At 54.0% G+C, this 12,500-nt stretch overlaps 3 protein-coding genes across 9 annotated transcripts in view; 1 reads left to right on the forward strand and 2 right to left on the reverse strand.

Annotated features, from left to right (window-relative positions):
* Positions 1 to 1,756, reverse strand: part of MRPL24 (mitochondrial ribosomal protein L24) — a 4,022-nt gene extending 2,266 nt beyond the window's left edge. The window contains exon 1 of one of the 3 annotated variants that reach the window (XM_017510042.2): positions 1,652 to 1,756. The gene's annotated coding sequence lies outside the window, so the exon portion shown is untranslated. Of the gene's footprint in view, positions 1 to 1,469; positions 1,618 to 1,651 lie in introns of those variants that run through there. The other 2 variants (XM_017510040.2, XM_017510041.2) reach the window with 2 other exon arrangements.
* The window catches only part of RRNAD1 (ribosomal RNA adenine dimethylase domain containing 1), a 20,208-nt gene extending 11,758 nt beyond the window's left edge, over positions 1 to 8,450 (forward strand). For all 3 annotated transcript variants that reach the window (XM_017510028.2, XM_017510033.2, XM_017510029.2), the window contains exon 7: positions 8,438 to 8,450. The gene's annotated coding sequence lies outside the window, so the exon portion shown is untranslated. The remainder of the gene's footprint in view (positions 1 to 8,437) is intronic.
* The window catches only part of HDGF (heparin binding growth factor), an 11,063-nt gene continuing 1,154 nt past the window's right edge, over positions 2,592 to 12,500 (reverse strand). For all 3 annotated transcript variants that reach the window (XM_017510037.2, XM_017510039.1, XM_017510038.1), the window contains exons 2-6: positions 5,727 to 5,803; positions 5,438 to 5,576; positions 4,608 to 4,793; positions 4,111 to 4,337; positions 2,592 to 3,943 (exon numbers count right to left, since the gene is read on the reverse strand). In XM_017510037.2, the coding sequence (XP_017365526.1) occupies positions 3,937 to 3,943; positions 4,111 to 4,337; positions 4,608 to 4,793; positions 5,438 to 5,576; positions 5,727 to 5,803 (636 nt within the window). In that variant the 3' untranslated portion in view covers positions 2,592 to 3,936. The remainder of the gene's footprint in view (positions 3,944 to 4,110; positions 4,338 to 4,607; positions 4,794 to 5,437; positions 5,577 to 5,726; positions 5,804 to 12,500) is intronic.

Genomic DNA, 12,500 nt, shown 5'->3' on the forward strand with positions numbered 1-12,500 from the left:
TTTTTTGTATTTTTAGTAGAGACAGGGTTTCACCATGTTGGCCAGGCTGGTCTCAAACTCCTGACCTCAGGTGATCCATCTGCCTTGGCCTCCGAGAGTGCTGGGATTACAGGGGTGAGCCACTATGCCCAGCCTGAAACTTAACTTTTGAGCTTCAGTTTCATCATCCATAAAGATTTACAGGGTTGTGCCATTTAAGTTATTATTATTATTTGAGATGGAGTCTTGCTGTAGCCCCCAGGCTGGAGTGCAGTGGTGCCATCTCCGCTCAATGCAACCTCTACCTCCTGGGTTCAAGCGATTGTCCTGCCTCAGCCTCCCAAGTAGCTGGGATTTTACAGGCATGCGACACCACACCTGGCTAATTTTTGCATTTTTAGTAGAGATGGGGTTTCATCATGTTAAACTCCTGACCTCGTGATCTGCCCGCCTTGGCCTCCCAAAGTGTTGGGATTACAGGCGTGAGCCACCATTTAATAATTTAATGAATTTAAAAAATTTTAAATATTTTAACAAAGCAAGGTGCAGAATACCGTGAGTAGTAGTCTTCCTTCGGGGGAAATATACAAATATATATTCCAGCACAGGTATATTTATGGAAAGGAAACAAGAAAACAAAGTACCTGTCTTAGGGGAGGGGAACTGTTTGGGAGGTCTGTTAATTCCATTTTGTTCCTTCCCTTTACATTTACATTTTCTAACCATGTGCATTTAAAAATATGTATTAGCAGTTTATCTGAACAGTGAGATACTGAGTCATTTTTCTTCTTTATACTTCTCAGTTGTAAAGGCCTGATGCTATTTTCAGAAAAAGAAATAAGCAAACAAAAAAACCCTGTTATTTTCAATTAATGCTGATTGGCCTAAGTGTTCCTGTTCAGATTGAACAAATAAATGCTTAGGGAGTACTACTATATGACAAACCTAATGCTGGGAATTTCACGGCTGGCATTTGGTCTTCACATGGCCCAGTGAGGGAAGTGAGGTTGCCAGACGCATCATCAAGTCCCGTTTACAGACAAGGAAATCAAGGCCTTGAGAGCCGGAGTGACTACCCTGGTTCCTACAGCTTGACAGGAGCAGGAGCAGGGCCAATTTTAAAACCCAAGCCTCCAGCGTGATTGCTGCAAGAAGCAGCAATCACCTTCACCTGTCATGCCAGGTCTGAACCAGCCCAGACCATAGCAGCTTGCATGCCCCCGAGATCGTTCGCTTCTTTCCCTCCACAATCTGGAGATGCTGTTGGTGAGCATCCCGCTGTGGGGCTTTCCTTGCATGTTCTGGAGGCGCCTTGCAATGTAATAGGGTCGAAGGTCACGGCTCCAAAGGCTTTCCCCCAACAGCCTCATCCCAGGCATCGCCAAGGCCTAGCTGTCTTCAGCACCCACCCGCTCCAAACTTCCAGTGCAGAGAAACCCTGGGGAGGCGACTGAGCCACAGCCTGGGAAAAGGACAGGCCCTTTTCGCACCTGCCTCTCGGACGAGCCCCGGAACTGCAATACCTCTGAGGCGGGCGGCCCTCACCTCCACTTTCCGCGGCACTTCAAGAGCTCAGCACATGGGCCCTCAGCGTCCCCTCCCCTGCCACGCCCGTCGACCTTCTGGGAGATGTAGTCCAATTGTAAAACGGAAGTTCAACCACGCATCTTACCTCTCAGCGTGCTGGGAGTTGTAGTCCGCAGCTACGAAGTTGGAACCAGGAAGTTTGGCCGGGGTAGGAAATCAGGAAAACGAAAACACACCGTGAAGCATGTCGGGAATCGAAAGGCAAGCTGGTTAGGCCGGCCCGCCTGGCACATTCCCGCGCATGCTCTGCGTGGAGGCCGCTGGGAATTGTAGTTTCTAGAGAAGATGGCTCCATTTTCTAGGTGGTTGTGGCTTCCTGTTCAAAGCAAAGGGCCGCCCTTTCCAGACAGGGCTACAGCCAATGTTCTCCCTGTCCTTCTCTGCTGGAGTGGGGGCAGGGCAGATTCAATAACTGCCGTCGGCTTTCTAGAGGAAGGGATGAAACGTGGGCCCTTCCAATGCTAGTAGCCGATCTAGTTAGAAAATGTCAGATCTGGAAGGAAGCAGAAATGATCTAAGCCAGTCATTCCACTTAATCCGGGAGTAATGGAAGGATTTCACCCTACCAACGCCCTCTCCCTACCACCCCATCACCAGCTAAGAGTAGCAGGCACCCCTGGCATTAGCAAGGAGAAAGGGTTATCTTCTTATTTGACTTGCCCTTTGGGGTCGAGGTTGTTTATACAACCAGCCCCCAAACTCCCACTTCATGGCCATTTTGGGCTGTGGCTGATACTGGCATCCTCCCACATCCTACTTCTTGTGCAAACTGTTTTTTAAAAAAACACTCTCCCAGGTGCATTAAACAGTGGCTGGAGAGGAGGGTAGAATGAATGGTGTGGTTTATTCCAGGACACTGCCCACATGTGGAAGTTTGGATTTTCAAACACCTAAGAATGGAGGAGGCTGACATCTCTACCTCAATCTGAGATTATTTGGAAATCATCTGCATTCTCTTATCTCTTACCCCACTTTCTGTCTTCAGTTAACCAATATACCCCCAAAGAATCAGTCAGAATCCATCATTAGTAATCAACGGGTTTTATTTTCCTAGAACTGAAATCATCTACGGTTCTCAGAGCTAAACTTCCAAAGCTACAGTCAGCAATTTTTCATCAGAGCCCAAGGAAGAGGGGTCAGGGTAATAGAGACAAGAGACTGAAGAGAGGCATAGAGAGATCATTAGGAAGAGGGTGGGAGGGGGCACTTATTTCCCTCTGTCCTCTCAGCGGATTACAAATCAGATCTGGTGACAACACTGAGGGGACCAGGTCAGGGTATGTGGATGAGAAATGACACTGGAAGGAACACCAAAGCCCCAGCTACAAAAAGAAAGTCATCAAGCTCCAAATAGAAGGGGAGCCTCCCAGTGCACCTCAGAAATGGGGGCAATGATGGGGAAGGAAGGAGCAGAATGGGGAGCACACAAAGGGTTAGGGGTCTTTAAAATTTTTTTTGTAATTTTCTTTTATTAAAAACATTTCCTAAAAAATGTGACTTTTCCTTTATGTCTGGGTGATATATATGACTATAAGCTGGCCTTGAGCACTGTGTGGAGAGGGAAAAGGCAGCTAGGGGTCTTCCCAAGCGTCCCATTTCTGGCTTCAGAGATCTAAAGGGGGATAGATGCTCAACACTCCCACCCAATAGGTAAAGTCAGCCCTTCAGGTCTCAGGTCCTTGGCCCAAACAACTTGGAAGCCCCAAAATCTTTTGATGATCAACTACAACTCCCACAACTCTTGGGGTCAACAAAAGGAAAAATGGGTGTTGTCAACCATCAAGGATTTATGGAAGGGAGTCTCTTCCCTATAAGCTGTTCCACTTTCCCTGAATCTAGGCAGCTGGGATAACGGGTGTAGCAGGGGACAGGAGCTCAGGAAGATGTCACGCTCCAGTGCTGCCCCCACCCCCATTTGAGGATTGCCCCTCCCAGGCCCCACAAGCCCACCCTGCTGTTTATGCTCCATCTTTTCCATTCCTACCCCTGATCCCAACCCGGAGGTCCAGAATGCCCAGGACAGTGGAAGAAGGTTGTCAGGAGGTGGGAGCGGTTGGCCCAGGCCCCAGCAAAAGCCTGGAAAATAGCTCCACGCGGAAGGAACACAGTGGCCTCATCTCATCCCAGGGAGCAGAAGACAGCTCTGACTCAGATCACAGGAGTAGGGGGACCTAGAGTTGAGGGCCAGGTGGCCTGCTCCGTCCAGGTCAATCTCCATGGGCTGGGCTTGGAGTGGGAAAAGTAAGTGGAAGAGGAGAGCAGGCTGGGGTGGAAAAGGGGGTTCCCAGTTTGCAGGCCATGGCCAGTTTCCCCAGTAGCACCCAGACAGCAGCAGGAACAGGGTGGGGGCTCCTCTTGAAACATTGGTGGCTACAGGCTGTGAGGGGGGGTTGGAGGGGAGAAGGGTTAGTGATGCGGCCTTGCCCCAGCCAGTGCCCAGGAGCGCCCACCCCGCCTCCCTCGAGGCTGACCACTGTGGGCCCTTTTTCTCCAAGTGGCCAGGCACCCCCAGTCCAGCTGCCAAGGGTCAGGGGGCTCACTCACCTTTCATGATCTCTGACGCCTGGGGCCTCAGCATCTTCCTTGGCAGCCTCTTCCTCTTCTTCCTCTTCTTCTTCTTCCTCTTGGGGAGGCCCCTGGCCAGAGCTGGGCTCAGAGGGGGTGCTATTTTTTTCCACCTCCACAGGAAGGGGCCTCTCACCCTCCAAGGTGGCTGCCTCCTTCTCCTCCCCTTCAGGGTTTTCTGCCTCCTTGGGACGTTTAGGAGAGTCCTAGGCAGGATCAACAGAGGAGGGCTGAGGCTGGAGAGGGAGGCCACCAGCCGCCCACTCCGCTTCTCTGGGGCTCCTTCCCAAGCTGACACCCACAGTCCTTCTAGCTGAAATGCCTTCTGTGTCCCATTTTGTCAGCTGGGGACTCCCCAAGACTGAAGGCTGGATCTACCTCTGAGACTGGGCACCCCCGAGGCAGAGCCCTGCTCCTGTGGGATGCCCCATGGGGAATGCTGAGGGCGACCCAGGCCCTGGGCAGGTAGCAGTTACCTCCAGCAGGTCCCCTGCTCTCCTCTTCAGTGCTCCCTTCTCGTTCTTCTCCTTGGCTGGCTCGTCGATGACCAGCTTCCCTTCCTCGTCGCTGCTGCCCTCTGCATGCCCCTTCTTATCACTGTCGCCCTCTGTGGCTTCGGGCTCAGGTTCAGGCTCTTCCACGCAGCTCTTTTTCTGGGAGGACTGCAGCAGACACAGCACAGGCTGAGTGGCACCAGTCGATGCCACGCTGGGGCCCCCTCCCCAGACCCCTCCCTCGGCCACTCACTCCTTCTTTTTCCCGCCTCTCCCCCGCCCCCACCCAGGTGCCCAGTCTCACGAGTGATTTGAGACCCACCTCTGTCGGATTAGCCCCGGGATAAACCCACTGGCCGGGCAGGCAGGGCTCTGTGCAGGAGGGGGGAGGGCTGGAGCAGGAGGCAAAACCTCGGGTCAACTTCTCCCAAAGGGAGCTAGGACCCTTTCCCCGCCAACCCCCGCCCCCCACCCTCCCGCCTCGTCCTGCCCGGCTCACAAGCACCTCCTCCTGGAAGCCTTCGTGGAAAGAGTTAAGGCCGTGTCCTATACTCACACTGGGCCCATCAAAGGCCTGTCCCCACTTACCGCCTCCATCCTGTTCTTGCCCCCTAGACTGCTGTCTCACAGTTGTCCCTAACCACAACTATACCACACAGACCAACCCTATCCCCTCTTGCAGGAAGCCCCCTCCCCACCACCCCATTAGCTCCTACCCTGAAAGGCCTGCAGTTTCTGAAGACTAAGCATCATCTGCGGGCCCATGGCCACATCTGCTCTCCAGGGGGTCTTCGGGGCAGGTGGTGGCTCACCTGATAGCCAGAAGCCTTGACGGTAGGGTTGTTCTCGATCTCCCACAGCCCCTCGCTGAATCCTTTCCTCTTGTTGGGCTTGCCAAACTTCTCCTTGGATTCCTCGTAAGGGAAGAGGTCTTTGGGGCCCAAGAATGCCCTGGTGAGAGATGGGAGACTGTGCTCTCAAGCCCCTCACTGCCCCGGAGCTGTACAGCCCGACTCAAAAGGGGTACCAACACCACCTCTCTTCCCCCAGAGCAGTCCTCCCAGGGCCCTCCCAACCTGTGCCCCTTTGGCCTCCACTCACGTCTCGTGGGTCCCGAAAAAAAAGACTTGGTATTTGTTGGCTGTTGATTTCACGGCAGCTTCAGGCATCTCGTCAATCTGGGGTGAGATGAGGGAGTGACGTTAGCTACAGTTCTGAGGTTCTGAGTCTGAGGCAGGGCTGCTGACCTCCAAGGCACATTGATGTAAAATCAGACTGAGAGGAACCAAGGAGGTCAGCAAGATGGCTTTTGGACCATTTTTATCAGTGACACTTTATTCAAATGAAGTCAGACATGAAAGCCCAACAGAAACCCACAAGTCCCTCCCTCTCCTTCACCAGCCAGACAGCATCCATTCTGCCTCCAACATGTCTGGCCACAAAGCCCCGTCACTTTGCCATCACCTTGGCCCAACTACTGTCATCTCTTGCCTGGACGAAAACCACTGCCTCAGGCTGCTCGTGGCAGCTCACGCCTGTAATTCCAGCACTTTGGGAGGCCGAGGCAGGCGGATCACAAGGTCAGGAGTTTGAGACCAGCCTGGCCAACATGGTGAAACCCTGCCTCTACTAAAAATACACAAATTAGCTGGGTGGCCCATTCCTATAGTCCTAGCCTCTTGGGAGGCTGTGGCAGGAGAATCGCTTGAACCTGGGAGGCAGAGGTTGCAGTGAGCCGAGATCGCACCACTGCACTCCAGCCTGGACAACAGAACAAGGCTCCGTCTCAAACAAAACAAAACAAAACCACCACCTCTTCTCACGATCTCCATTCTTGCCCCCACCAACAATCCATTCTCCACAGCACAGCCAGAGTGGGCCTTTGGGAATGCTGGTCCAAGCACTTCCTCCCCTTGCTTCAAAATCCTACTACAATACCTTTTCAGGACTCTAGGGCCCACTTGTTCACCTCTTTTCCACAACGGCAAGATCTGAATCCCAACTCTGCACCCACTTGTATGACTTTGGGCAACTTAGTGAACCTCTCTCTGCCTCAGTTTCCTCATCTGTAAAAGGGAGACAGTCATAGCACTTACGCTCTAGGGCTGTGAGGATGAAATGACCATAACTTGGCACGGGGTACATCCTACACGTCTGCTTTCATCAGCCTCTCCCAGCACACTGTCCTTTCTGTTCTGACCATGGTTCTTGCAGTCTCTAATCTTACTCACTCCTGATCATCCTTCCAGCCTCAGCTCTGCCATTACCTCCTCCAGAAAGCTTGCCCACCTCTCCTGGTCTGACTGACTCCCTAGGTAAAACTCTTTCCTAACACGTCCTGTTTACAGTGCTTTCCCAGTTCTTTTACACTGATCCATATTATTTGATTAACATCTATGTGCACTATCCTGGACTAGACCAGCCAAGGTCAGAGACCAGCTCTGCTTTTATCTGCAGCACAGTGCTTAGCACACAGTAGGTATACAATGATTTACTCAATTAATTTACAAAATAGATAAAAGCAAGCTGCTCTGGCTGAAGTGTAGGGCTAAGGTCAAAGGGCTGCCTATCCAACATCCCCTAAAAGTCTTCTAGGGATCTCTGAAAGGCACATAGTCAAACTCTCATTTTACAGATGAGGAAACTGAGCCCAGAAAGCAAGTGATTTGCCCAAAATAACACAGCAAGTTGTTGAGGGCCAGGTATCAGACTCAGATCACCTGACTATATCCCCTGCCCCACGTGTGCCCGTGGTGAGGAGCGCTGTGCTGAAGATGAGAGGTGCAGAGGTCTGAGGTCAGGGAATCCCGAGGCAGTGTCCTCGCCAGCCTTTCCCAGATCAGGCCTGGAAGCCCAGACGAAGCTGAGCTGTGGGGGTGGGGTGGGTGGGGACTACAACTCCCAGCAGCACTTGCAGCAACCCCAGCAGCCGGGCTTCCCGCCGGACAGAGGCCAGGTGGCCATGATGACTGGGGCCCCAGGCGCAGACAGGAGACAGAAAGGCCAAGGCGGTGATTATCACAGAGACAGGGACAGAGGGCCCAACTGGGGGCCTGGGGAGACAGAGAGGCTGGGTGGATGGGAACGCGCTGAGACACACCTAGGAGAGGGGGTGGGGCCCTGGGCATGAATCTGAGGGGCATCTTGCTCCAGACTTGGAATCTTCAGGCTTTTGGGCACCTCCCCGTTTGCCCCGTGGCCTCTGGGGACAGAGGTCCAGCCCTTCCCCCCAGGAAGGCCCAGCACAAACTGGGCCCTTCCCACCACCAGGAGACGTCGGATGTGAGAGCAGGGGGTGGAAAGGCACGCAGTTCCCCCCACAAACATGATCCCCATCGCCATGACAACCCAACCCCGCCCCCAGGGCCACTCAGCAACCAGGAATGTGACCGCCCCTCCCCCCCAGGCCCTCTCTCCGGATTGGGGAGGAGGGGACACTAACACACACCCCACCCCCAAGCCTGCAGTCTGGCACCTGGGTCCCCGGCCGTGCTGGAAACCACAGCTAGGGCTGGATTACCACTACAGGGGGTGCGGGGAGGAGGGGGGGCGTCCTTTTCAGGAAGCCGGACCTGGGGCAGGGGTGGAGGGGCCAGTCCTCAGCCAGGATACCTGGATCCTGTTACCAGCTAGCCACCCTCCTCTTAAGAGGGGGAAGCAGAAAACAAAACGAGTGCCCCCAGGGCTTGGAGATCCCAGGAGACAGGCACAGGACGATAACAGCAAACGCCTTCCCTAGACCTTTCTCCTACGGATCTGTGTACACCCAGAACCAGGGGTGGGGGTGGGGATTGAGGGTCTAAGGCTGGGAGTGCAGCAGGGGACTTAGAGCTCTGCATTTTCAGGACCCACACCTGAGCCAGGTCTTTAAGCTGCCCACAGTAAATGTGTGACGGAAGAGGAGAAACTGCGGCTCAGTAAAAGAGGGGAGGATTGGGTGAAGGGTCAGAAATAAGGAGAACTGAGGTTCTTTGCAGAAGCACAGACTGCAAAACAGCTACCTGGTCATGGTCTCATGCCGTCCAAGCTTCCCAAGGAAAGCAAACTCAGAGACAGATTGCTGAATGGTGTGGCAGGGGACCCAGGAGGCCACCAGCTGCCCAGCCCCAGGGGTGGGGGAGAAACAAAAGAACGAATGGGATTAAAAATAGCATGAGGCACACCAGATATGCCAGCCCTGCTGACTTCTAGCTACAGAAAGGATGGATCTAGAGGGAAGAGAGAGGAAGACAGGGGCCTAAGCAGATAGGCACCTCCCCACAAAGCGTCATACCACCTGGCTCTCTCACCTAGAGTGTCTGCACCTGTAGGGGAAGGGCCGGGGGAAGTATACTCTTTTCACTTAATGGAATTCCTAACCCTTCACCCAAAAGGGGAGAAATCCCGCCAGGCGCGGTGGCTCACGCCTGTAATCCCAGCACTTTGGGAGGCCGAGGTGGGTGGATCACGAGGTCAAGAGATCGAGACCATCCTGGTCAACATGGTGAAACCCCCATCTCTACTAAAAATACAAAAAATCAGCTGGGCGTGGTGGCGCGTGCCTGTAATTCCAGCTACTCAGGAGGCTAAGGCAGGAGAATTGCCTGAACCCAGGAGGTGGAGGTTGCGGTGAGCCGAGATCGCGCCATTTCGCTCCAGCCTGGGTAACAAGAGCGAAACTCCATCTAAAAAAAAGGGGGGAGAAATCTCTTCTACAGTGGCACCTCCAGCCCTCAAGCTACAAAGGAAATGTCCTTTCTTACATTTGGAAGTGGAGGGCGGATCTTCCTAGACATAGAGGATATGAGGTCTCAGGGGAACCCTGTATCCCAATACAGACATCTGTCTTCCAGGCAGTGCCTTTATACCCAGGCTGTGACTCAGAACAAGTGAGTCAAGGCTAACGGGGTCAGGGTGGAGCCAAATAGTGCAGGGGACCCCACTGTACCCCCTCCACTAACCAGCAGTAGGGGGACTCTGCTACCTCTTAGCCATTCCAGATTCAGGCAAGTTACTTCTCAGGCCTTGCATTTGTCTGATTCCATCAGACAGGCCTGAGCCCATGAAATCTCAGCCTCCCAAGCCACAGACACCCTCTGAGGTCCAAAGAGGCATCTTTAGTTTTCAGGTTGACTGGGGAAAGAGAACTGCATAGCTCTCCCCCAGCCTCAGACTTTAGTCTGACTTTAGACCCAGCATTTAGGAAGGCGGCAGCACACAGTGGCTGCCAGCCAGGGTTCTGACCACCACACCCAGGGCTGAGGCCCAACCTGACCCAGGAACCGGAAAATCTGGGGCAGGAGACGGTTGGGGCCAGGAAAGTGTGGCAAGCCCAAGAGGCAGAAAAGAGAAGGTGCAGGGGGAAGGGGCACCGGGAGGAAAGACGGGTGGGGTCCTGGCTGCCCAGGTTTTCTGGGATTGTGAAACAGGAAGCAGCAAATGGAGGAAGGGATGGGGGAGAAGTCCCTGAAGTCTTGGAGGTTAATCGTTAAGTACTTGGAGATCCCCCAGGAAGTTAGGCAGGAGGAAGAGGGAAAGGAGAAGGTTAAGATGGAGTCACATCATCCTTCCAGGCAGGTCCTGCCTATCACGTGGTCCCTCTGGCTGGGCTCTTAAGCACTGGGCCCTTCTAGTCTCACCCAGAATCACCCATCCTCCCCAGCAGCAGGGACTGAGGAAGGAAAGATCCACATAGGATCTTTATGGCTGAAGATCTGGCCTACAAGATGGGGGAGTCAATGAGGTTCCCTCTTATTTCTCATCCATCTTAAGTAAGGCCCCTCAGGCTCTGCCACTCTAGGGACTAAGAAAGGGTCCAAGGAATGGTGAGGAGACTCAGATGTGTCTGTTCTTTTGGAGTACAAGGGGACTATGTCTGGGAGGTAACAGCCTTGGGTGTAGCCATCCCCACAAGTATCACCATCAGAAGCCAGAGGCAGGCAAAGTGTGAGGCCCTATCTCTTTGAGATCCAGTCTGATCTCCCTACCCCAGTTCTAACTTTATCTGAAAGGTCCAGGCCTCAACAGAGGAAGAAACGCTGCCTCCTGTGTCCTTCCCTTCTGTCCTGGAGGCCCAAAGTGGAGAGGAAATGGATGGCATCCCTAGTCCCAGGCACTGCCCTTACTCTAAAGGCCACCAGACACTTGAGGTCTTTCTCACAGGGGCCAGTGTGGGTCCTTCTGTGTCCCTACCCCATTTCTATCTTATGGGATGCAGAAGGGGTTCCCTGCAACACATATTCCAGCTAATACCCCTCCCCAGGGCTTATTCCAGCCTCTGGACTTTGTCCCACCCTCAAGAGGTAGGAACAGTAGAGACAAGGGTTCAGTCCTTGCCCTGCCCACCAGGACCTTGGCATCTGGGCCAAGAAGCCAGTTGGGTCAAAGGGTGCAGGGTAAAGTACACGAGTGTTCGCAGGCCACACACATACGTGCACACAGAAGGCTCTCTGTGGCTGCTTCCTCATACTGGCCCCCTTCCCCAGCCCCTCAGCAGACCTTGGAAGCTGGGAGAGTCCTGCTTCTCTCTGTATTTCACTCCCATTAACAAAGGCCGGTCCTCATTTGCTCCATCTGAAAGTTTCGGGGAACCGGGAGCTCAAGACACATGGGATCAAGCACCCTCCTGAGGAGTGGGTACAGAGCGAGGAAGGGTCTCTGAGTTTTCTCAGAGTGGCCCCAAAGTTGGCCTGATACCCTGAATGTGCCTGGGACAGTTTCCTAATCTCAGAGCAGTGCCTGGGCCAGAGAGACAGACACCCTGAGAAGAGCACCCGAAATCCATACGGTAGTCTTTCTGCCCTTGGATTTCACTCTACAGGAGTCCTACACTCTAGGGACTGAGTCATGCCCTCACCCAAAACCAAAGGCCCCTCTACACCAACTTTAAGTTGCCAAATGCATTGCCCACCCCGCTTTCCTCCAGCAACTGGCAACCTCCCATCCTCCTTACTTAACCTGTCTCAGTCCTTAGGGAAAACATGATGAGCACACCAGGCTTGGCTGTGGGGCCCCACCCTCCCACCTGGCCAGGTGCTGGGGTTGTGGGGTAGCTTATACTGGCAGGCTGAATCAACCACATGGCAGAGACTGGGACCGTTCTGGCGAAAGATCTTCACATCTGAGCGGGGGAAGGAACTGGGGCTCCCCCAGTCCCTACTAAAAGGCAGTCTGGACTGGACTTCCTAATACCACAAGGGAGCCTGCCACCTCAATCCCAAATTTGAGTTGGCAGCATATGGAAGAATGTTTCTGTGGAGCTGAGGGCTGATGGGTTCTGACGGATAATTCTAAGCCAGGTAGATCCCCTCTTACGCCGCCGGCAACGATCCTTCGACCTTCCCAACTTTAGACCTCTTAAAGATGCCCCAAACCAAAGTTTCCTAGAAGCGAACTCCGCCTCGCCTCCATCTAGCCCTCTCCGGGTTGGGATACTTCTAAACAATTTATCCAGGAACATAAGAGTTTGAACTAGGAACGACGATCAACGAAGAAACTGGGGATCTCTAAGGGGGTTTTAAGGGGGTGGCGGCAGCGCCTGGGGTCGGGGGAAGGAATAACACGACTGGCCCAAAGCCAGACTTCGCGCTCGAAACCTCTGGGAGTATGGGGGCTGGGGGCGGAACTGAGCACGCGGAGCCTGAGGCCGGGAAGTGACCCGCGCCCTCGGATCCCCATGCCGCGCACACGCCTCTACGCGCGGACGCCGTGCCCGCCAGGTGTCTACCCCCACCCCCGTCCGCCTCCACCATTATATAACCAGCGGGTGGGCTTGGAAGCGACTGGGAAAGAGTCAGAGACCCACGAGCCCCCTGCCCCCACCTCTGCCCGCTCCGCGCGGAGCGCTCGTGCCCTTCCCAGTGTTATGCAACCCAAGCCCGCGGGGGTTAGGGGGCT

The sequence above is a fragment of the Cebus imitator genome, unplaced genomic scaffold, assembly GCF_001604975.1.
Source record: "Cebus imitator isolate Cc_AM_T3 unplaced genomic scaffold, Cebus_imitator-1.0 Scaffold427, whole genome shotgun sequence".
Taxonomy (NCBI): Eukaryota; Metazoa; Chordata; class Mammalia; order Primates; family Cebidae; genus Cebus; species Cebus imitator.